At 48.9% G+C, this 23,501-nt stretch overlaps 1 protein-coding gene across 2 annotated transcripts in view; it reads right to left on the bottom strand.

Moving 5' to 3' along the window:
- LOC142311253 (uncharacterized) overlaps positions 1-23,501 on the bottom strand; it is a 37,080-nt gene that overhangs the window by 5,556 nt on the left and 8,023 nt on the right. For both annotated transcript variants that reach the window (XM_075349490.1, XM_075349489.1), the window contains exons 5-6: positions 8,039-8,136; positions 2,253-2,364 (exon numbers count right to left, since the gene is read on the bottom strand). In XM_075349490.1, the coding sequence (XP_075205605.1) occupies positions 2,253-2,364; positions 8,039-8,136 (210 nt within the window). The remainder of the gene's footprint in view (positions 1-2,252; positions 2,365-8,038; positions 8,137-23,501) is intronic.

The raw sequence follows: 23,501 nt of genomic DNA, 5'->3' as shown, positions 1-23,501 counted from the left end.
CCCTGGCTTGAGATGCCGGCCTGGACTGCAAGGCTTCTAATATCTTAGCCATAGTCTCAGAAAGTCTTTCAGTAAAAACTGCAAACTCCGTCCCTGTCATGTTAACAGGTGGTTCTCCCTGGGCCGCCCTTAGCAGAGGCTCCGGCTGAGAAAGTGCCACAGGGGCCGAGCATTGCACACAATGAGGGTCAGTGGAACCTGCCGGCAGTATAGCCGTACATGCTGCACAGGCAGCATAGTAAGTCTGTGCTTTGGCACCCTTGCTATTTGTGGACGACATGCTGTTGTCTCCTCTGAGCAATACAGGAGGGTATATAGACAAAAATCAACAGTGCACCATACAGTGTAAAGTATAGTCTATAATCATATAATCTATAAGTACACTTCTGCACTAGTGGGGCCAGCACCACAGGTGCTGCTTACCGCCTTCGCAAAGCGGTTGTGTGGGCACCAGAAATCCTGCCTGGGTCTCCCTGAGCTTGTCTCTCCTCTCCAGCGTTAGCAGAGCTGAGAGGAATGGCTGCCGGCGTCCTGAGGAGAGGAGGGAGCCGTGGGCGTGACCCAGAAAAGTGCGGGAACTGGTGCCCCACTGTGCAGAGTGAGGGGGGTGGAGTATGCAAAGCATGCTCCAGCACTCAGTGCTGCCGTCCTGTACAGCGTCCCGCCCTTCCCCTGACTGGCAGGGCTGGGGGCGGGAAGAAAACGAGACTAGGCCGCAAAAGCCGGGGACTCGAGTTATAAGCGCGGCCGCCGTATAAGCGCGGTCGGCGCGGAAGTCCCCGGCGCACTAACAGTCCCAGCCGCACCGCAGTGATAACCATGGCAGCGGCGGTCAGCGCGGCAGTCCCCCTACACGAACACACTCAGCGACGCTGAAGTGTGTAATGGCACAAACGCAGTCAGCGCTGCTGTCCCCGGTGCACTAGCACACCCAGCAATGCTGGAGTGTTGCTGTGCGCGGTCCCCACGGGGACACAGAGTACCTCAAAGTAGCAGGGCCATGTCCCTGAACGATACTCGGCTCCTATCCAGCATGGTCCTCAGGAGCTGTGGATGGAGCACGGTCTCCTGTGCCTGGAGACCGAAAGGATCCCACTTCACCCAGAGCCCTAATTGAGGGATGGGGAAGGAAAACAGCATGTGGGCTCCAGCCTCCGTACCCGCAATGGATACCTCAACCTTAACAACACCGCCGACAAGAGTGGGGTGAGAAGGGAGCATGCTGGGGGCCCTGTTATGGGCCCTCTTTTCTTCCATCCGACATAGTCAGCAGCTGCTGCTGACTAAGCTGTGGAGCTATGCGTGCATGTCTGACCTCCTTCGCACAAAGCATAAAAACTGATGAGCCCGTAGCAGTACGGGGGGTGTATAGGCTGAAGGGGAGGGGCTTTACACTTTTAGTGTAATACTTTGTGTGGCCTCCGGAGGCATAAGCTATACACCCAATTGTCTGGGTCTCCCAATAAGGAGCGACAAAGAAATGGCACCGCGGGACCGGAGTGGCATGAAAAAGAATGAAAATGATGGAGGGTAGGTATAAGATAGGGGGCATGAGACAAAGATTTAAAGCACGACTACAGCGGTGAAAAAAAAACAAAAAAAAACGCTGGAGTGATGCTTTAAGCTCCATGTTGAAACTGATGTTTTAAAGGGAACCTGTCACCAGATGTTTGTAATACTCACTTAATGGTCGGTGCAGAGCAGACTGGTTGGATGGGCATCTCCATTCTCCGGGTCCGTGCCTCCTCTTTCGGCCATCTTTGTCCTCCTTCTGAAGCTAGTGTGGATGACACCTTCTACATCATCTACACTACCCGTCATTGAGGTCCTGTGCAGGCGCACTTTGATCTGCCCTGAGTAGGACAGATCAAAATATTGTAGTGCGCCTGAGCGAGACCTCAATGTCGGCTAGTGTAAATGATGTAGAACGCGTTATCTACACTAGCTTCAGAAGGAGGACAAAGATGGCCGAAAGAGGAGGCACGGACCCGGAGAACGAAGACACCCATCTGACCAGTCTGCTCTGCACTCACAGTTAGGTGAGTATTATAAACATCCGGTGACAGGTTCCCTTTAAACTGCCTAGGTCAGGTGCTTTCCAAAGCTGCTTTGAACACTGGCTAACAAGAATCTGTACTGAACACTGCTCCTAAGGAGCAATTTTATAAAGCTATGACTAACTAGTAATTGTTATAGGGAGTGAAGAGGAGAATCTGATTTTTTCCAGACAATTTCTTTTTTTTTTTACGTACCTGGGCTAATTTCAACAGGAATGTTCTCTTCCTTACATGGCTGATCATTCCTTAAATCCATTTCTTCTTCTTCATCAACAATTTTAATTTTAAGGTTTCTAAGATCTTCATCCTGATTACACATGTAAACCAAATAAGAAATTAATTTATTTTTATAAAAAAAGGAAGGTTTGTAAGTTCATAAAATACAGTCAAATAGTAGATTATCCTTCTCTCACCAGGTAGGTGCACCAGGAAGTGATAACTGTAAGGGAACCAATCACCAGGGCTTTCGTATATAAGCTAAAGCCAGTGCTATACTGGCATCATCAGGCAGATTATATACATGCCATTAATGGTCAGCTCGGATGTTTAGGTTTTGAAATCCAAGAAAGCTTGAAAGTAAAGTTTATAAAATCATCAGCTTCTTGAGTGACAGCAGCTGAGGATCAGATAATATCTGGGGTAGGGCATTCACACTTATCCCCTCTCGTTACATGGGTATGACCTCACACAGGTCCTGCTAGTGAAAAGTTAAATCGATTGTAAAATACTTACGCTAATTCTAACAGGGGTTAAAGTATGCAGAAAAAAAGAGACTGACAAATGCTGTGATGCCATCTCCTGAGAGATACTTCAGACCATCGCATTCATTGTACTATGGAAACACCCAGGCTTTTTGTAAGTCAAAGCATGGTGCAGGTCTGTTATGACCCTGGTCTGGTGTGATTTCATAAGTGGGATTTATTAAGTGGGGATCAGAAATATACCAGAAATGTCCCAGAAATGACCAGAAGGTGAGATTTAACTCTCTGTAATGGTGTTTGCCACTGTTTGTTTGTTTTTTCCAAATGTTAAACCTTACTCTTACTATGTTCACCTATGCCCTCACAGTCTTTGCTCCACTCCTCCTCACTCTCCTTCGCTATCCCCAAACCCCAGCACGCTCCAAACATATATTCATCTCCCCTTCCCTCCTACCTCCCCACCTGTCCTCATCTGCTGACCTGCTCCTAAACCTCAGATCGCCCCTAATATCACGCAGACCATGCCGTCCACTCTTCTTTTCCCACCTGCTCTCCCTTTCTCTACTTCTCCTCACTGCTGGTGACATATCTCCCAATCCTGGACCCCCACAGATGGGACACCCACTTATCACTCCCCACATACTAGTAACTACCGCAACCTCTCCAATATAAAATCCATTCCCCTCTCACCCACTCCGCCGCCCCCTCTCTCTGGAGCGCTCTGGAATGCCCGTTCAGTGTGTAATAAACTGCACATCATTCACGATCTCTTTACCTCTAGCAATCTATCCTTTCTGGGCCTCATCGAAAGATGAATGACCCCTCCAACACTGCCTCCCCAGCTGCACTGTGCTATGGCGGCCTGCATTTCACCCGCACTCCTCACCCTCTCAATAGACAAGGTGGAGGAGTGGGCCTCCTTCTTTCTAACAACTGCAGCTTTAACCCAATCCCAGCTCTCCCTTCCCTTGACCTGCCTTCCTTTGAAGTGCACTCTGTCCACATCTATTCTCCCTCCAACCTCCAAGTGGCCGTCATATACAGACCCCCGGGCCCAACCACTGCCTTCATCGACTAGTTGTCTGCCTGACTTCTACACTTTTTCTCTGCTGACATTCCCACTATCATCATGGGTGACTTCAATATCCCCACTGACAACCGCCATTAGGCAGCCTCCAAACTCCTGTCCCTCACTCCGTCTTTTGGTCTAACTCAGTGGTCCACCTCTGCCACCCATAAAGATGGACACACACTAGACCTTATCTTCACCCGTCTCTGCTCTCTATCTGACTACACAACTTCCCCCCTCCCCCTATCTGACCACCACCTACTGACCTTGTCAGCCCTGTCCTCCTCACCTGCCCCCCCCCTGTCCAACACCTAGCACACCCCTGCAGAAATCTTGCACACCCTCTCTGACTGTATCCTACAGCTGTCCTCCATATCGTCACTCCACGACACAAACAGTGCCACCACTTTCTAAAACACCACTCTCACATCAGCCATTGATTCAGTCGCTCACCTTGTGCATGGCAGAGCGAGACGAATCAATAAACAGCCCTGGCACAACAGCCTCACCAAAAAACTAAGGCAAGTGTCTAGGGCTGCCGTGCGGCTGTGGAAGAAAACTCACTCCCAGGAAGACTTCACCACATTCAAAAATGCAATCCACACATTTTGTTCGGCCCTCACCTCTGCTAAACAGGATTACTTCAGAAACCTCATATCCTCTTTAACACACAACCCCAAACAATTCTTCAATAATTTCAACTCCCTCCTTCGCCGACCACTGCCCCCTCCAACTTCCCACATTTCCGCAGAAGACTTTGCCACTTATTTCAAAGAAAAAACGACCAAACCAGGCAAGTCTTTTCTGCTCAACCACCACAACCCCTTCATATAACAGACCACTACCCCTCCCCCATAAACTTCCTTCCCACCATCTTCTCTCAAAAGTGCATCTCACCACCTGCGCACTTGACCCCATCCCACCTCCTCCCCAACCTCACCACTATCCTTAATCCAGCCTTAATCCATCTTTTCAACCTATCTTTAACGACTGGTACCTTCCCTTCTGCCTTTAAACACGCAACATTCACACCCATCCTAAAGAAACCTTCCCTCGATCCAACCTCTACTACCAGCTATTGCCCCATATCACTACTCCCATTTGCCTCAAAACTCCTGGAACAGCATGTCCATGCTGTACTTTCCTCCCACCTCTCATCTAACTCTCTCTGACAACCTACAGTCCGGCTTCTGTCCACATCATTCTACCGAAACTGCCCTGTCTAAAATCATGAATGACTTACTGCCAAAGCTAACAACCACTTCTCCATACTCCTACTTCTAGACCTGTTCTCAGCCTTCGATACTGTCAACCACTCCCTCCTATTACAGATCCTATCTTCCCTTGGTGTCAGAGACCTCACCCTCTCTTGGATCTCTTCATACCTCTCCAACCGCACTTTTAGTGTCTCTCACTCCCACACAACCTCTTCATCCCGTCCTCTCTCTGTTGGCGTCCCTCAAGGCTCTGTCCTGGGACCCTTACTTTTTCCTATCTACACATTTGGCCTGGGACAACTCATAAAGTCCCATGTCTTCCAGTACCACCTATATGCCAATGACACTCAGATGTACCTCTCTGGCCCAGATGTCACATCTCTGCTGTCCAGAATCCCGAAGTGTCTATGTGCTATATCCTCCTTTTTCTCCTGTCGCTTCCTAAAGCTCAATGTGGCCAAAACTGAACTAATCATCTTTCCTCCATCTCACCTGCACTCTCTACCTGATCAATCTATTGCAATAAGCAACATCACGCTCTCCGCAGTACCCAAAGTTCGCTGCCTCGGAGTGACCTTTTTACTCTGCCTTGTCCTTTATACCACACATCCAATCCCTGACCACCTCCTGCCGTCTTCAACTCAAAAATATTTCCAGAATCCGCCCTTTCCTCCATTCTCAATCTACAAAAATGCTAGTGCATACCCTCATAATCTCCCGCCTCGATTACTGGAACATCCTCCTCTGTGGCCTCCCTGCTAACACGCTCGCCCCTCTCCAGTCCATCCTTAATTCTGCTGCCCGACTGATCCACCTCTCTCCTCAATACCACCCCGCTTCTCCTCTCTGCAAGTCCCTCCACTGGCTCCCACCGTATGCAATTCAAACTACTAACACTGACCCACACAGCCATCCATAATCTGTCTCCTCCGTATATCTCTAAACTAATCTCTTGCTACACTCCAAAACGTAATCTCCGGTCCTCCCAAGATCTCCTTCTCTCCTCCTCTCTCATTCGCTCCTCACGCATCCGACTCAAAGACTTCTCCCGAGCATCCCCAGTCCTCTGGAACTCGCTGCCTCAACACGTCAGACTATCTGCTACACTTGCAAACTTCCAACGGAACCTAAAGACTCATCTGTTCAGAAATGCCTATAACCTTCAATGACCTCACTGCTTCACCTCCAAGCGGAGCTGCCGCCCAACCTACACCCCACCTACTGTCTCCTCCTCAAAATCCTATAGAATGTAAGCCCGCAAGGGCAGGGCCCTCTTCCCTCTGTTCTAGTATGTCTATTGTAACTTGTATATGTATTCTGTATGTAACCCCTTCTCATGTACAGCACCATTGAATCAATGGTGCTCTATAAATAATAATAATTATTAATTATTATTATTATAATAATAAAAATAACAGCTCACTAGAGAATGTTGATGGACTGTTTCCTCTTGCATACATACTTTATAATACTGGAGATACCAGGGATGCTGAGGGAAGAAGAGGCTGCTTACACTGCTGTCCACCCTGTCTATCGCATCTAATACTATAAGTACCAGATGTGCTGATTTTAAAAGAGGCTGAACACACACTACCCTGTCTTTATGATCTAATGCTGGTGTGCTAAGGTAAGAAGAGGCTACTCACACTCTTGTCCACTCAGTCTATTTGATCTAATACTAAAGAGATTAGCAATGCTGACATAAGAAGATACCACCCACACTGCTGTCCACCTTGTCTTTCTGATCTAATTCTGGAGATACCGGAGGTGCTTAGGTAAGAAGAGGAAGCCAACATGGCTGTCCCTCCAAGTCTATTTCATAAGAAGGTAAGAAGAAGCCACTCACACTACTGTCCACCCAGGCTATCTGATCTAATACTAGAGATATAATGGGTGCTGAGGTAAAAAGAGGCTGCTCACGCTGCTATCCACCCTATCTGATGTAATACTGGAGATACCAGGTGTATTGAGGTAGAAAGAGGCTGCTCACATTGCAGTCTACCTTGTCTATCTGATCTAATACTAAAGATACTAATGAAGCTGAGGTAAGGTTGCACTCACACTACTGCACCTCATTATCTGATTTAATACTGGGGATACTAGGATTGCTGAGGAAAGAAGAGGTCACGCACACTAGTGTTTACCATGTCTTTATGAATGCTGAGTAGCTGCTGTGACATAGAAATATAGTATCAAACTATATCCAAAAACAGCAGCAGAGCTTTCAACTTCACATGTACCTGTCCTATTATCATCCTATTCTCATTCTAGGTCAGGTTTCTGTCAGAATAGCAAGATGGTGACCACTCTGATGCACTATAGTTCCGTAGACAAACATGGTATGATTTGCTAATCAAAGGTATTTAAGAATCTATTCATAATCACGCTACATTTTTTTTTCCATTCTTAGGGAACCCCTTTAAATCTCTGGCAATTATGGCAGAGCGGCTGATTTGGATGTTTCTTTAACTTCATAGACCTAAGTGTAAGGGTACGTGCCCACGATCAGTGTTGGCTGTGTTTTGGATGCAGCTTGATTCAGCTGTGTCCAAAACGCTGCGTTGTACAGAACAAGCAAAGTGGATGGATTTCTAGAAATCCTGTGCCCACTGTGCTTGTTTTTTCCGCAGCAGATACTGACCTGCGGTGTGGTTTTCCAGGCCGCAGCATGTCAATTGTTTGCTGTGGATTTGCATGCGTCCTCCGTAGGAAGACCACAAGTGAGAGACCACAGCACACTGAACCCCTGATAGTGCATACGGGCAGCTGTGGTCTCCTGCGTTCTCCTGCAGAGGAGACTCGCGGCCCCGCAGGTCAGGACCCGCTAAGTCCAGGACACAGTGAGTCCTGATCGTGGGTACATACCCTGAAGGTCTACCAGCATTAATTTAATAAAATCAGCTTATGGTGGCTAATTTTGTCCATACAACATCCCACTAGATTTTGTGAGCAGAATCCTAACAAATGGTCCACACAGATGTTAGCTAAATATACCTGATCCTGTGGGAAACTGTGATCTTCTTCTTCTGGACAATCTTGGGAATATAGAGGGCTGGGACATCTCTTTGGTTCATTCTGCCAACTGGATCCATCTGTAGGAAACTCATTGTTTACATGTGATTGTCACAGCCAAGATTAGTTATGATAAAGTAGATCATCATCCGTCAGAAAGAGCAGCTATAGATTTCCCTTAAAATGAGAAATTGGGATACTCCCTTGTAAGGAGAGGGATATACACGAATAGATACGGTATTTCCCCAAATATGAATATTGTTATGTCAATGCATTTTATGTCATTATATATTGTGTCTATCACATAACCAATTGTAAGCCATTAAATTCTCACAATCTTGAGTGCGTAAATCACCATCATTCTTTTATAACTATAAACATAAGAAATATTCAGATGAAAGGTCATATTTCAAATGTCCTGCCTCTATCATTCCCAATGACTGCCCTACCAAGCTAATACCAGAAAGTAAATGAAAAAGACCACTTTACCCATGTTCTATGCTAATGGTTTAAAATTATCACCCTCTGTAATTTGTATCTCCCACTCCTGTCTCCAAGTCTTTTCCCATGCTGCACCAATTCTCTGGAATGCGCTATCCCATATATCATTTTTAACATCAATGGTTTTAGGTGTGCCCTAAAAATGCATCTTTAGGATTGTCACATTCCTTAATCTAGGTACTTTGCCTCGTCTTCTTCTTTATTATTTCTCAGAACCTGATCTTTTCATCCAACATTAACCCTTCCTATGTACTGATATTTTCTCTTACATAGTATCTGTCTAGGTGACTGATTCATACAGCTTTATGTTTACTGCCTTATTATTTAGAAACGTAGCTGCAACATTAAGCAGTGCCCCCCTATTACCTCCATTGTTGAATTGTGGTTTAGTTTGTAACTTTGTTATGTCAAAGTTTGTTTGGTTGCATACCTTCCAAAATGTAGTCTGCAGTAGATTAAGGCTATGTGCCCACGGGAGCTTGCTTCTGCGGATTTTGCCGTGGAAAACCTGAGGCTTTATCTGGATTTTCCAGATAAATCCGCAGGTTTCAGCAAGTACAGACACTCCCCATGTTATCCTATGGGACATGGGGAGTGCTGTGTCCATGCTGCGGAATGTGCGGCTGCGTAATATGCTGCGGATGTCCCGCAGCTGCACATAACTGCATGTCAATTATTCCTGCGGATTTACCTGCGGAAATCCCGTTTCTCCACTATGGAGATAGAGGCTTACCTGCCTTGGTCCCATACTTACCTGCCTTGATAGAAGACACCCGAGTCAGGACGGCAGTGGAGCTAGGAGCAGGAGGAAGGAGGTGGGTGGGGCCTGCACGAGCTCCGGTCATGTGACAGCCAGAGCTAGTTCAGGCCCTCCCACCTTCTCCTGCACAGTGCAGACAGACACGGCCGGAGGGAAGTGCTGCGTGATGGAGGCAAGTATGAACGCCCCAATCACTCAGCACTTGTTCTGCAATGAGGATGCAGTGCCGAAGCCATGGTACTGTATCCTCAATGCAGAATGACCGCAGCATATCCGCAGGACATTCCGCAGCACATCCGCAGCATGGAAACAGACAAAAGTTGTGCTGTGGATTTCTGGGAGCTGCTGCGGATATAACCGCAGAACACTCTCCCTGTGGGCACATTGTGTGTGTGTAATATATATATATATATATATATATATATATATATATATATATATATATATATATATATATATATATATATATATATATATATATATATATATATTATACACACACACACACATACATAAATATACACACACACACACACATTTTATATATATATATATATATATATATATATATATATATATATATATATATATATATATAAAAAAAAATATATATATAATTAATTAATAATATAATTATAAAATTATTCTAAAAAAGACACCAGCACTTTCAGATTATGAATCAATAACACCACATGTTTTTGACTATAAGACTCACTTTTTGGCAAGACAACATCTTGCTAAAAGGTATGTGCGTCTCATAGTCCGTCGTCAGTAAGGTCAGCAGTGCAGTCCTCCATCAGCACAGCACGTATGAATGCTCTACCCTATCGCTAAAATAACCAAGATGCTGCATATTCTCTCCCAATATGTGTAATTAATGCTGAGCAGGAGAGACTTAGCTCAGCTTGCTAGGGTTAATAGAATGGATCTTTGGTGCGCAGGCTGAAGAATAATAAAACTGTCACACAGATAACTTGACAGTATTTTTTGGTACAACCCTCCTAATACACTTCTACCACTTTGGAATAATTCATTACCCGTTTCTTTGGAAAACTGATAGAGTTATATTGATGCTGTCTTCTTGCAGGCTTATAATGACAAGACCATATTGTACTAATAAAATGAGACAATTTAATAATAAATGATGATTTTACTTTGGATTAAAAGTACAATTTATATATATATATATATATATATATATATATATATATATATATATATATATATATATATATATATATATGTATATATAAAAAAATCATCTAATTCTGTCTGTCTGTAACGGAAATCCTGCGTTGCTGATTGGTTGCACCAGCCACCCACGACCAATCAGCGACAGGTGCAGTCCGGTCGCGAATTGGTGCGGGATTTGAATCATGCTTTGCTGATTTGCCGCACACAGACACCGCCGCACACAGAAGCCTCCATATACACTCCAGCAGCCTTTATATACACCCCACAAGCCAAAGCCTCTATATACACCCCAGCATATACACCCCAGCAGCCTTTATATACACCCCAGCATATACACCCCAGCAGCCTTTATATACACCCCACAAGCCAAGGCCTCTATATACACCCCAGCAGCAGCCTTGCACTTTCTTCTCTTTTCATACTCTGTAGTACTTTCTCCCCTCGCTGGCCCTGCAGGCTGGGAGATGCGGCTGCTTCCCATTTCCTCCTCGGCATGTCCTGTCCACCTTGTTACGCTCACCGAGGAGCGGCGAACGTCCGGAGGTGGACCCACTGGACCGTGCACCGGACTCCCCTGAGAAGACGGCCAGCAGCGAACCCCTATACAGGGACTGTGCGGCGCCTCCCCAGAAGGCCTAAATGCACGGCAGCCAGGGACCGGAGGTAGGAGTCTCTGTACGGCCAGGCGTGGCTCGGGTACGATGTCCGCGGCAGGCGGAATACGGAAGTGGCACCGGAGATGTTTCACAGCAGGTGACGTCCACAGCCGGTACGGTACAGATAGTGTCCACAGCAGGTATGGCACGGTGACGTCCACGGAGGAATGGGTGGTGACGTCCACAGCCGGTACGGTACAGATAGTGTCCACGGCAGGTATGGCACGGTGACGTCCACGGTAGGAATAGGTGGTGACGTCCACAGCCGGTATGGTATAGATGGCACTACGGTGAGACACAGGATTAGAATCAGGTAACAAATGTACGGATCATAAACAATAGCATAGACAGATTAGGACACTGGCAATGCACTAATAGAGGCGTTGCTCGGGCGCCTGCTGCCGGGGGAAGTGAACTTAAATACCTATTAGGCAGCAGGTGACCTCTGAGATCACTTCCAGGATTTGGGGCATGCCACTTTAAGAAAGGGGGCGTGGCCTCGCACGCAGCCTAGAATCACCTACAGCAATTCTGTGTGAGGAGGAAACTGCAGCAGGCCTTGGAGTGGGAGCAACGTCTGCAGAGCCCTGGGGCCGGTAAGTGGAAGGCCTTCTCTGCCTGGGAGTGGGGGCAGGAATGCATGTGGGAGCCATGCTGGGACTGGGCAGATGTGAGGGAGAGCTCCCCCCCCGGGGTCTGGTGGGACCAGGCGTTACAGTACCCCCCCCCTGAAGCCCCCTCCTCCTCAGGAAGCTCCGGAGGAGACGAGGAGCATCCACGTCCTCCGCAGGTACCCACGTCCTCTCCTCAGGACCGAACCCCTTCCAGTCCACCAGATAATAGGTTTTACCTCGGACCTCCTTAGCCGCAAGGATGGCTTTTACCTCATAGACGTCATCATCACCAACAGGAGGAGGCGAGACCCCAGGATCACCATGGAAACGACTCAGGACCACCGGCTTGAGGAGGGACACATGGAAGGAGTTCGGGATGCGAAGTGTCAACGGCAGCTTCAACTTGTAGGACACCTCATTGATCCGTCGGAGCACTTCAAAGGGACCAATGAAGCGGGGACCCAGCTTGTAAGACGGCTGTTTCAGGCGGACATACTTGGACGAGAGCCAGACTTTATCTCCGGGTCGGAAGAAAGGAACATCCAGACGTTTCTTGTCAGCGTGTTTCTTCATGCGGACAGAGGACCGTTCCAGAGCCGACTTGGTCTCAGCCCAGACGGCGGAGAAGGACCTCACGAGGTCATCAGCTGCAGGGTTGCCTGAGGAACTTGTCACAGGACACGGCACTTTGGGTCGCTGTCCATACACCACCTGGAACGGAGATTTAGCAGAGGACTCACTGTCATGGTTGTTATAGGAGAACTCGGCCCACGGAAGCAGTTTGACCCAGTCGCTGTGGTGTTCGTCCACGAAGTGGCGGAGATAGTTAGTCAGGACTTGGTTAATGCGCTCCACTTGCCCATTGGACTGAGGGTGGTAGGCAGAGGAAAAGTCCAATTCCACATCCATCATCTTGCAGACTGCTCTCCAGAACTGAGCGGTGAACTGGACCCCTCTGTCGGACACGATATGGAGAGGCAAGCCATGAAGCCGGAAGATGTGTTGGATGAAGAGGTCAGCAAGAACCGGAGCGGACGGTAGCCCGGAGAGTGGTGTGAAGTGGGCCATCTTGGAGAACCGGTCCACTACCACCCAGATGACTGTGCAGCCAGACGATTTTGGCAGGTCCGTGATGAAATCCATGCCGATATGTTGCCATGGAGCGGATGGTACAGGTAAAGGAAGCAAAGGGCCCGCCGGAAGGGTCTTCGGGACCTTGTTCCGGGCACAGGAGGAACTGGATGAACAAAAGTCCTGGACGTCTTGACGTAACCCTGGCCACCAGTAATATCAATTGCAGAGATTTCTTTTGACCCACGTGACCTGATATTCTGGAAGAGTGTCCCCACCGGAGTACACGTTCTCTATCGACCTCAGCAACAAATGTCTTACCGGGAGGAAGGTGATGCATGCCGACTGGAGCCGCCATTAGTTTGGAAGGTTCAATGATGTGCCGAGGTTCATCCTCCTGGTCCTCTGACAGGAATGATCGAGACAGCGCATCGGCTTTCAGGTTTTTCTCGGCTGGACGGAAATGCCGAACGAAATCAAAGCGGGCAAAGAATAATGACCATCGGGCCTGTCGGGGGTTTAGCCTGCGGGCAGTCTGAAGATATGCCAGATTCTTGTGGTCAGTATAGATGGTAACTGGATGCAATGACCCTTCCAGCAGGTATCGCCATTCCTCCAGAGCCAGCTTGACTGCCAGCAACTCACGGTCTCCGATTGAGTAGTTTCGTTCTGCTGGGGAGAAAGCCTTAGAAAAGAAGCCGCAGGTTACTGTCTTACCCTCTGACGTTTTCTGTGTAAGGACCGCACCGGCTCCGGATGAGGAGGCATCTACCTCAAGGATAAATGGCTGGTTAATGTCGGGTCTGTGTAAGGCTGGGGCAGAAGCAAAGGCACGTTTAAGGGACAGGAACGATTCTTCAGCTTCCGGTGTCCATTTCTTCGGGTTCTCCCCTTTGCGAGTGAGAGAGGATATGGGGCGCACCAGAGATGAGAAATGTGGAATGAATTGCCGGTAATAGTTGGCAAATCCCAGGAATCGCTGGATAGCCTTCAACCCTTCCGGACGGGGCCATTTCAGTACGGCTGAAACCTTGTCAGGATCCATCTTCAGGCCGGTATCCGAGACTGTGTGGCCAAGGAAGGGTAACGAGGTCTGCTCAAACAGGCATTTCTCGAGTTTGGCGTAAAGGCGATTCTCAATCTCCGCAGGACCAGACGGACATGTCTTCGATGGGTATGCAAGTCCGGAGAGAAGATAAGGATGTCATCTAAATACACAACTACGCAGGTGTAGAGAAGATCACGGAAGACGTCGTTCACAAACTCCTGGAAGACCGCCGGTGCGTTACTGAGCCCGAAGGGCATCACTCGGTATTCATAGTGCCCATCACGAGTGTTGAACGCGGTCTTCCATTCGTCTCCCGACCGAATGCGAACCAGATTGTACGCACCCCGGAGATCTAGTTTGGAAAAGATCTTGGCACCTCGGAAACGGTCAAACAGTTCCGGTATAAGGGGTAGCGGATACCTGTTTTTCACCGTGATCTTATTCAATCCGCGGTAGTCAATGCAGGGCCGTAGACCCCCATCCTTTTTTCCCACAAAGAAGAATCCCGCTCCGGCGGGAGAGGAGGATTTTCGGATGAAGCCTCGTGCTAAATTCTCCTTTATATAGTCAGACATGGCTTGGGTCTCTTCTCGCGACAGTGGGTAGATGCGCCCACGAGGAGGGGTTGTACCTGGGAGCAGGTCGATGGGACAATCGTAGGGTCTGTGTGGCGGCAACGTCTCAGCTTCCTTTTTGTCAAAGACATCGGAAAAGGACCAGTAGGCGGGAGGTAACCCGGGAAGGTTGACCGGTTTGACTGGTGGGTGCGGAGGATGCACTGGTGTCAGGCAGTGATTGTGGCAAGAAGCACCCCATTGCAGGATGTCTCCGGAATCCCAGTCGAGCACAAGCTTGTGTGACCGAAGCCAGGGTATTCCCAGAAGAAGAGCATGTGCCATGCCAGGGAGCACATGGAAGGCGATTGTCTCAGAGTGTAGCAACCCCACTTGCATTGTACAGTTCTCTGTGATGAACCGGATGGGTTCGGAAAGCGGTTTTCCATCCACGGAAGACAGACTGATGGGGGTAGCAAGACATCGGACGGGAATCTGGTGTAGATCCACCACGGACTGCTGGATAAAGTTCCCGGCGGAGCCAGAATCCAGGAACGCATGTACTGACAACCGGATGGAGCCGCAGGACAGGGATACGGGCACCTGGAGAAAAGGAGAGGACTTGGCGTGACCTAGGGTGGCCTCTCCGATGGACCCTAGGCTCTGTAGTTTCCCGGCTTTACTGGACAGTCCTGAATCAGATGTTTGGCACTTCCGCAGTAAAAGCACTCTCCTGCCATTCTTCGATTCCTCTGTCGCAGTCTGGACTCAGTGACGCGGTCGACCTCCATGGGCTCGTGCGGAGCAGTAGGCCTGATGGAGGGAAGTGACATCGGCCTTTGGAAGGTGGGCGCAAGGCGCGGGGTTCTTCTTGCCCGGGTGACCTCTCTGGCACGCTCTTGGAAGCGGAGATCAATACGGGTAGCCAGAGAGATCGGCTCTTCCAGGGTGGTAGGTACATCCCGGCCGGCCAGTTCATCCTTGATTTTTCCGGATAACCCTTCCCAAAAGGCAGCTACAAAGGCGTCATTGTTCCACTTGAGCTCGGAGGACAGAGTGCGGAACTCGATTGCATACTGTCCCACGGTGAGATTCCCCTGGTGGATTCTCATGAGTGAAGAGGCAGTAGATGAGAGACGGCCTGGCTCATCGAACACCTTACGGAAGGTGGTCAGAAAGACGGACAGGACTTGGACGGTCGGGTCATTCTTTTCCCAGAGCGGATTCATCCAAGCCAGAGCCTGACCAGTCAGATGAGACATGATAAATGCGATTTTCGAGCGATCGGTCGCTTGCTGCAGCGGCGACAGCTCAAAGTGCAGGGAGCACTGGTTTAAGAAACCGCGACACAAACGGGGATCCCCTCCATACATGGGTGGGGAGGCCAGGCGAGAAGGAGACATGTATGCCGATAATCCTGCAGAGTCGGGAGTTGTAGAGGAGGCCGGATTCTGCAGGGCATTTAGACGGGAATCCACGGCCGCCATATCTTCAGCCATGCGTCTCTGGGCCTCATGCTGGCGGGACAGTTCCTGCAGTAGTTCACTCAACTGGGAGCTATCGGAGGATACGGAGGTTTGCATGGATGCCAGACGGGATTCCACAGACTTTATGTAAGCCACGAACCTTGCTTGGGTCTCACGTTGGCGGGAGAGCTCCTGTTGCAGGTCATTCAGCGGGTTAACCGTGATCCCGGCGGAGTCCATGGCCCGAGCAACCTGTTACGCTCACCGAGGAGCGGCGAACGTCCGGAGGTGGACCCACTGGACCGTGCACCGGACTCCCCTGAGAAGACGGCCAGCAGCGAACCCCTATACAGGGACTGTGCGGCGCCTCCCCAGAAGGCCTAAATGCACGGCAGCCAGGGACCGGAGGTAGGAGTCTCTGTACGGCCAGGCGTGGCTCGGGTACGATGTCCGCGGCAGGCGGAACACGGAAGTGGCACCGGAGATGTTTCACAGCAGGTGACGTCCACAGCCGGTACGGTACAGATAGTGTCCACAGCAGGTATGGCACGGTGACGTCCACGGAGGAATGGGTGGTGACGTCCACAGCCGGTACGGTACAGATAGTGTCCACGGCAGGTATGGCACGGTGACGTCCACGGTAGGAATAGGTGGTGACGTCCACAGCCGGTATGGTATAGATAGCACTACGGTGAGACACAGGATTAGAATCAGGTAACAAATGTACGGATCATAAACAATAGCATAGACAGATTAGGACACTGGCAATGCACTAATAGAGGCGTTGCTCGGGCGCCTGCTGCCGGGGGAAGTGAACTTAAATACCTATTAGGCAGCAGGTGACCTCTGAGATCACTTCCAGGATTTGGGGCATGCCACTTTAAGAAAGGGGGCGTGCCCTCGCACGCAGCCTAGAATCACCTACAGCAATTCTGTGTGAGGAGGAAACTGCAGCAGGCCTTGGAGTGGGAGCAACGTCTGCAGAGCCCTGGGGCCGGTAAGTGGAAGGCCTTCTCTGCCTGGGAGTGGGGGCAGGAATGCATGTGGGAGCCATGCTGGGACTGGGCAGATGTGAGGGAGAGCTCCCCCCCCGGGGTCTGGTGGGACCAGGCGTTACACACCTCTCTGCTCAGCTGCCTCCGGATTGGATGTGGGGGTTGCTGAGGGAGTGGTGCGGGCTACATAAACTACATACATATTCTAGAATACCCGATGCGCTAGAATCGGGCCACCATCTAGTCAATAATATTAAAATAAGAAAAAATAATAATGAGTAGTGGCACCATAGGTCTCCATGATCTCTCAAACCTCTAGTTGCTGAAACATTCCTATAATTTACATATATGTAGGTAAGGGGTCTCCATTTCTTTGCGACAGTAAGCCTGTTCGATCCATTCCTAGGGTAGTTATACCCTTCTACTAATATCCTTATAGGAGAACCTCTGTCATTGAATATTTTGCAGTTTCATGTTTTAATGAAAATGGATGGCAGGTATTCTACTTAAGAAGGATATCCCTTGATTTAAAAAGGGTATTCTCAATTTTGACCGTTATCTCTTAGGGTACGTGCGCACGCTGTGTTCTGTCAAGTGCAGAAATAAAACGCACCCTCTGGCAGACTGGACAACTGTAAACACTGTTTGTCAAAAAAAATGCATCCAAAAGGCATGCATTTTGGATGCATTTTGCATGTGTTTTGCTTGCATTTTTGTCAGTGCGGTCCCACGGCAATTCAGCTCTGTTACATGCCGGCTGACAGCACACACAGACAGAGTTGCGCGTTGAGAATGAACTTGGATGAACTTCACCCGACTTCATTGTCATCCCGCGGCTCTGTCTGTGTGTCGTATGCTGATTAGCGGTCACCCGTCAAGGACTCACTTGTGACCGCAAATCCCCTGAGTGACTGAAGTGAGCAGTGCGATCAGTGGTGAAATTACTCAGGTTACCCGCGGCGACAGCTGGCGTCCTCCACCTGAGAGCGGTGCCCGTAGGTAACCTGAGTGACGACACCGCTGATCGCGCAGCTCACTTCAGTCACTCGGGCGACTTGCTGTCACAGTTGGAGGATCCAGCGGTGGCCACAGGTAACCTGAGTGACGTCATCGCTGATCGCGTGGCTCACTTCAGCTGCGTGGAGCTGACAGAGAGCAATCGTGGTCTGTGGCCGCTCCTGTCACCTTCATGTAGCCGAGCTGGAAGTGTAGTGGGACCTCGTGTGGATTACATCGGACCTGGATGTGTCTTTGGGGATTAATAAAATGTCTTTTATTCCAAATAAAGGATTTTTTGGATGAGTGTGTTTATTTTCTTTAACTTACAGATTAATCATGGAAGGTTTCTCGGGGAGACGCCTGCCATGATTAACCTAGGACTTAGTGGCAGCTATGGGCTGCCATTAACTCCTTATTAGCCTGATTGCCACCGCACCATGGCAATTCGGGATGAGACGGGTAGAGTCCCGACACTGTTGCATCTAATGAATGAATTCCGGGCGGCTGCTGGCTGATATTGTTGGGCTGGGGGGCTCCCCATAACGTGGAGCTCCCCATCCTGAGAATACCAGCCTTCAGCCGTATGGCTATACCTTGGCTGGTATCAAAATTGGGGGGGGGACAGCACGTCGTTTTTTTTTTAATTATTTATTTTACTGCACAATATAGAACCGCCCACCGGCGGCTGTGATTGGTTGCAGTGAGACAGTCTGACTGCAACCAATCATAGGCGCCGGTGGGCAGGGAAAGCAGTGAATACGAGATGGAATAATGAGTGGCCGGCATTTTCAAAAGAGAAAAAGCCGCTGGAGCTTTGTGACAGCCGTGCAGCGCCACGCCGGTGATCGGTGAGTATGGAAGAGAGAGGGAGAGACCGACTGACGGACAAAGAGAGAGACAGACAAAGCGACCAACTGAAACAGAAAGAGACCGACAGACAGAGAGAGATTGACTGACATTTATAGACAGAGAGAGATTGACCGACATTGACAAAGAGAGACTGAAAGACTTGCATTCTGTTTTTTCAAAAAAGCATGCGAAACGCAACAAAAATGCAGTCCAAGTGCATTTTGGTTGCGTTTTGACCCACATCATTGATTTCAATGGGAGGAGAAAGCAGCTACAACGCACAAAAGAAGTGACATGCTGCTTTTTTTTACGCATGGATTTTTGGCACTGAAACACTGCAGTTTAAAATGCAGCGTTAATGTGGAAAAAACGCAACGTGCGCACACAGCCTTACCCATGGGGCAACTTCAGGATTGTTGGGAATGGCCACTTGGACCCCAGTGTTCCTGAGAATCAGGGCTCTTAACAGCCTCGTGTGAATGGAGTATTGGTCGATATAATTTGTCATCTAGAAAGCACTGTGGAATTAATGGCGCTATATAAGCAAGTAAAATAAATGAAAATAATTTGCATTCCTACTCCATTCATTCTTATGGGAAGACCAGCAAATTGCACCACCAGGCTATCAATGATTGGTGGGGGTCCCGAAAGCCATCTCCCAGCAATCATCTATTCCCTGGATAGGGATTAACTTCAAATTGGAGAATATTGCGTTAAGGTTTGCATATTTAATGCGGCATCCAAGCCTTTCTGGAGTTTGTAACTAAAGCTGAATACCAATGTGACGCCTTTGTGAGGACGAGGATGGTATAGGTGAGAAGCTGTAGCTTCCAGCTCTTTTATGTTGGAAAAAAAGATTAATAAGAGTGCTGTAACACACAATGGATATGAAATAGACATTACTCTGTGAATCTTTCCATTGCCCCAAAAGTTATCACAACAACACACAATAGTCTCATACCCAACAGTCTTATAGGCACATGTGAGGCTGTTAGGATCAGGAGACCCGGTCCATACCTAAACCTCAAAACATAGATTTGTAAATCTGACCTTTATGGAAGTTTGTCAACCCAAGTACAAGCGCGTGGTACAACCTCGGCATGCCCAAACAGTTCAGTGCACCATCCCACCTACCCGTTTCCCATCAAACTCAGCTCAACAGAGCTGTCAGACAAGGACAAGGGGGTGGTAGATTGAAAACAAATAGGTGGGAAGGGGCACTGAGCTGCTCACCAATGCCAAGGGTTCTTACCCTAGATTTTGAATTCCTTGAACTATTTATTACTGATTTCTCCCAAAAAATAAAAATCTCCAAAAAACATAACTCCGTAAAGATAAAAAAAAAAAAAAACAAGGTAAAGTTGAATTAATTATTAAATATAAAGAGAAATACAAACAACTCCTATATCATCAGATAACATAAAAATCATTGACATGGGCAAGAGAAAGAAGAATATGGCTCAGATTCATTTAGACGGTCGTTTTGTATGGCAATCTTAGGTGGGCTTTACACGCTGCGACATCGGTAACGATATATTGTCGGGGTCACGTCGTTAGTGACGCACATCCGGCGCCGTTACCGACATCGCAGCGTATAAACCCTAGGAGCGACGATCACCGATCGCAAAAACGTCAAAAATCGTTGATGGGTGACACGTCGCTTGCCGGTACGATGTTGTTTGTCGTTCCTGCAGCACCACACATCACTGTGTGTGACACCGCAGGAACGACAAACATCTCCTTACCTGCGTCCACCGGCAATGCGGAAGGAAGAAGGTGGATGGGATGTTATGTCCCACTCATCTCCTCCCCTCCGATTGTATTGGCCGGCCGCTTAGTGACGTCGCGGTGACGTCGCTGTGATGCCGAACGCACCTCCCCCTTGAAGGAGATATTGTTCGGCGGTCACAGCGACGTCACCAAACAGGTATGTGCGTGTGACGCTGCCGTAGCGATAATGTTCACTACGGCAGCAATCACCACATATCGCATGTGCGACGGGAGCGGGTGTTATCGCGCTCGGCATCGCTAGCAATTGCTAGTGATGTCGCAACGTGTAAAGCCCGCCTTAATTTAGGGAGCGATGGGTAAGATGTTGAAAGGCATGCACCTCTTTAATGAACTTGGTGCATCCTTCAGCTTTTGTGCGCCATTGCCAGAAATGTACCCAGGTAGTGGCTTGTGTACCCTTCTGTCATAATGTAAGCCAGCTTTGTGGTGTAAATTATGATAAATTTGTCAGGTGTGCTGGCCACTCCGAATCTGAACTCACCCCAATATTCAAAAAGTGCATGGAACTGGCCAGGACTGGAGGACAAACACCAAAAGTGGCAACATTTTTGTCGAACTTTGATTTGCACAATACTATTTGACATCTTAAGCAGTTTTAAGCCACAATTATATTATATATTATATGTCATTATAATTAGGTCAGGATCTCCATAGGGAAGGACACATTGTCTGTAGACTGTGAGCCCTCGCGGGCAGGGTCCGCTCTCCTCCTGTACTTGTTTGTGCCTTGTATTGTTTATGAGTATTGTACTTGTTTTAATTATATGTACCTCTTTTCCCATAAAAAGCGCCATGGAATAAATATAATCTATAATATAATAAACAAGTGACTGGAGCAAATATACAGAAGAATATGAGCAGTTCCTACAAGGTGGCCCTGCCTAAAAGCTAAGATACTGCACCACAAAGGTAGTCCAAGCTCACCACCTTCTGCTCCATTTACAATTTCTGCTTTTGGGACCAGTGGATCCTGAGTGCTCAGTTATCACACCAATGACAGATGTGCTTGGATTCAAGGGAGTTGCTTGCGAATGTATATAGCACAAGAGGGTGAGCTCAGTGACTGGCTGCTGTGCGCACACGCGATATAGTTATGTCTGCCCTGCTGCAGCTTGTAATCAAAGCCTGGAGCAGTGACAGAGAGGAGTTCCTGGAGTGGATGATAATAACAGCTCTCCTTAAAGGGAAGGCATCGCGGTTTTTTATTTTTGTATTAAAAATAGTGATTATGAAATCAAGTATTTCTAATACAAAATGAAAATCGCAGCTTATTTAGTTTTTATGTAATTCTTATTTTACTGAAGGCACTGGGGGCTGTCATGCTGGATTTGCCGTGTGTGTAACGACAGTAACTCCTTCCTTTATGGCAGCCCCTGTGCATAGACTCTGATAGTCGGGCTCCGACCCCTTGCCATACGTTACAGTGGGCGTCTGCTGTGACGTGGACGCGCCCCCTGGGCTGTCCAGAACACAAGAGGGAGGAGTTCAGCGCCATTATTGTGGAGCTCACAGCGTGTGCTGTTTGCTCCACTTTACCCATGTCACCCGTCGAAATGTGTGAGTACGGGCCGCCGCCCCTCCCCTTGTTACAGTCTCCGATGACAACCCATCCCTCCGTTCTCCGCAGCCCCTGCTCTGCCCCAGCTACTGACGCCGCCCCTCCCCCCCCGCTGTTACCGTCTGCAATGACACCTCCCTCCCTCCGTTCTCCCAAGCTCCCTCTCTGTCCGCCGCCGCAGCTCACCCAGCTCTGGCCGCCGCAGCTCACCCGGCTCTGGTTGCCGCCGCAGCTCACCCGGCTCTGCCCGCCGCCGCAGCTCACCCGGCTCTGCCCGCCGCCACAGCTCACCCGGCTCTGCGCTCTGCTGTGTGTGTGTGTGTGTCACAAGGTCCCCATCAGGGGTGATGTGTGTGTGTGTGTGTGTCACAAGGTCCCCATCAGGGGTGATGTGTGTGTGTCAGTGTCACAAGGTCCCCATCAGGGGTGGTGTGTGTGTGTGTGTGTCAGTGTCACAAGGTCCCCATCAGGGGTGGTGTGTGTGTGTGTGTGTGTGTGTGTGTGTGTGTGTGTGTGTGTGTCAGTGTCACAAGGTCCCCATCAGGGGTGATGTGTGTGTGTGTCAGTGTCACAAGGTCCCCATCAGGGGTGATATGTGTGTGTGTCAGTGTCACAAGGTCCCCATCAGGGGTGATGTGTGTGTGTGTGTGTCAGTGTCACAAGGTCCCCATCAGGGGTGGTGTGTGTGTGTGTGTCAGTGTCACAAGGTCCCCATCAGGGGGGATTGTGTGTGTGTGTGTCAGTGTCATAAGGTCCCCATCAGGGGTGGTGTGTGTGTGTGTGTCAGTGTCACAAGGTCCCCATCAGGGGGGATTGTGTGTGTGTGTGGCACAAGGTCCCCATCAGGGGTGATGTGTGTGTGTGTGTGTGTGGCGCACAAGGTCCCCATCAGGGGTGGGGTGTGTGTGTGTGTGTGCGCGCCACTGCATGTGAGTACCTGTGTGTGTACCGGTGATATTGTCTGCAGGGTTGTGTATCTAATCCTATCCTGTGTGATACTGTTTGCATAGCTGGGTATCTAATCTCCTGTGTGATACTGTCTGCAGAGCTGTGTATCTAATCCTATGTTGTGTGATACTGTCTACTGAGCTGTGTATCTAATCCTCTCCTGTGTGATACTGTCTGCTGAGCTGTGTATCTAATCCTCCTGTGTGATGCTGTCTGCAGGGCTTTGTATCTAACCCTATCGTGTGATACTGTCTGCTGAGCTGTGTATCTAATCCTATCCTGTGTGATACTGTCTACTGAGCTGTGTATCTAATCCTTTGCTGTGTGATATGGTCTGCTGAGCTGTGTATCTAATCCTCTCCTGTGTGATACTGTGTGCTGAGCTGTGTATCTAATCCTCTCCTGTGTGATACTGTCTGCTGAGCTGTGTATCTAATCCTA

Source organism: Anomaloglossus baeobatrachus, chromosome 5, assembly GCF_048569485.1.
Source record: "Anomaloglossus baeobatrachus isolate aAnoBae1 chromosome 5, aAnoBae1.hap1, whole genome shotgun sequence".
NCBI lineage: Eukaryota > Metazoa > Chordata > Amphibia > Anura > Aromobatidae > Anomaloglossus > Anomaloglossus baeobatrachus.
This window is presented reverse-complemented; position numbering and strand designations above follow the sequence as displayed.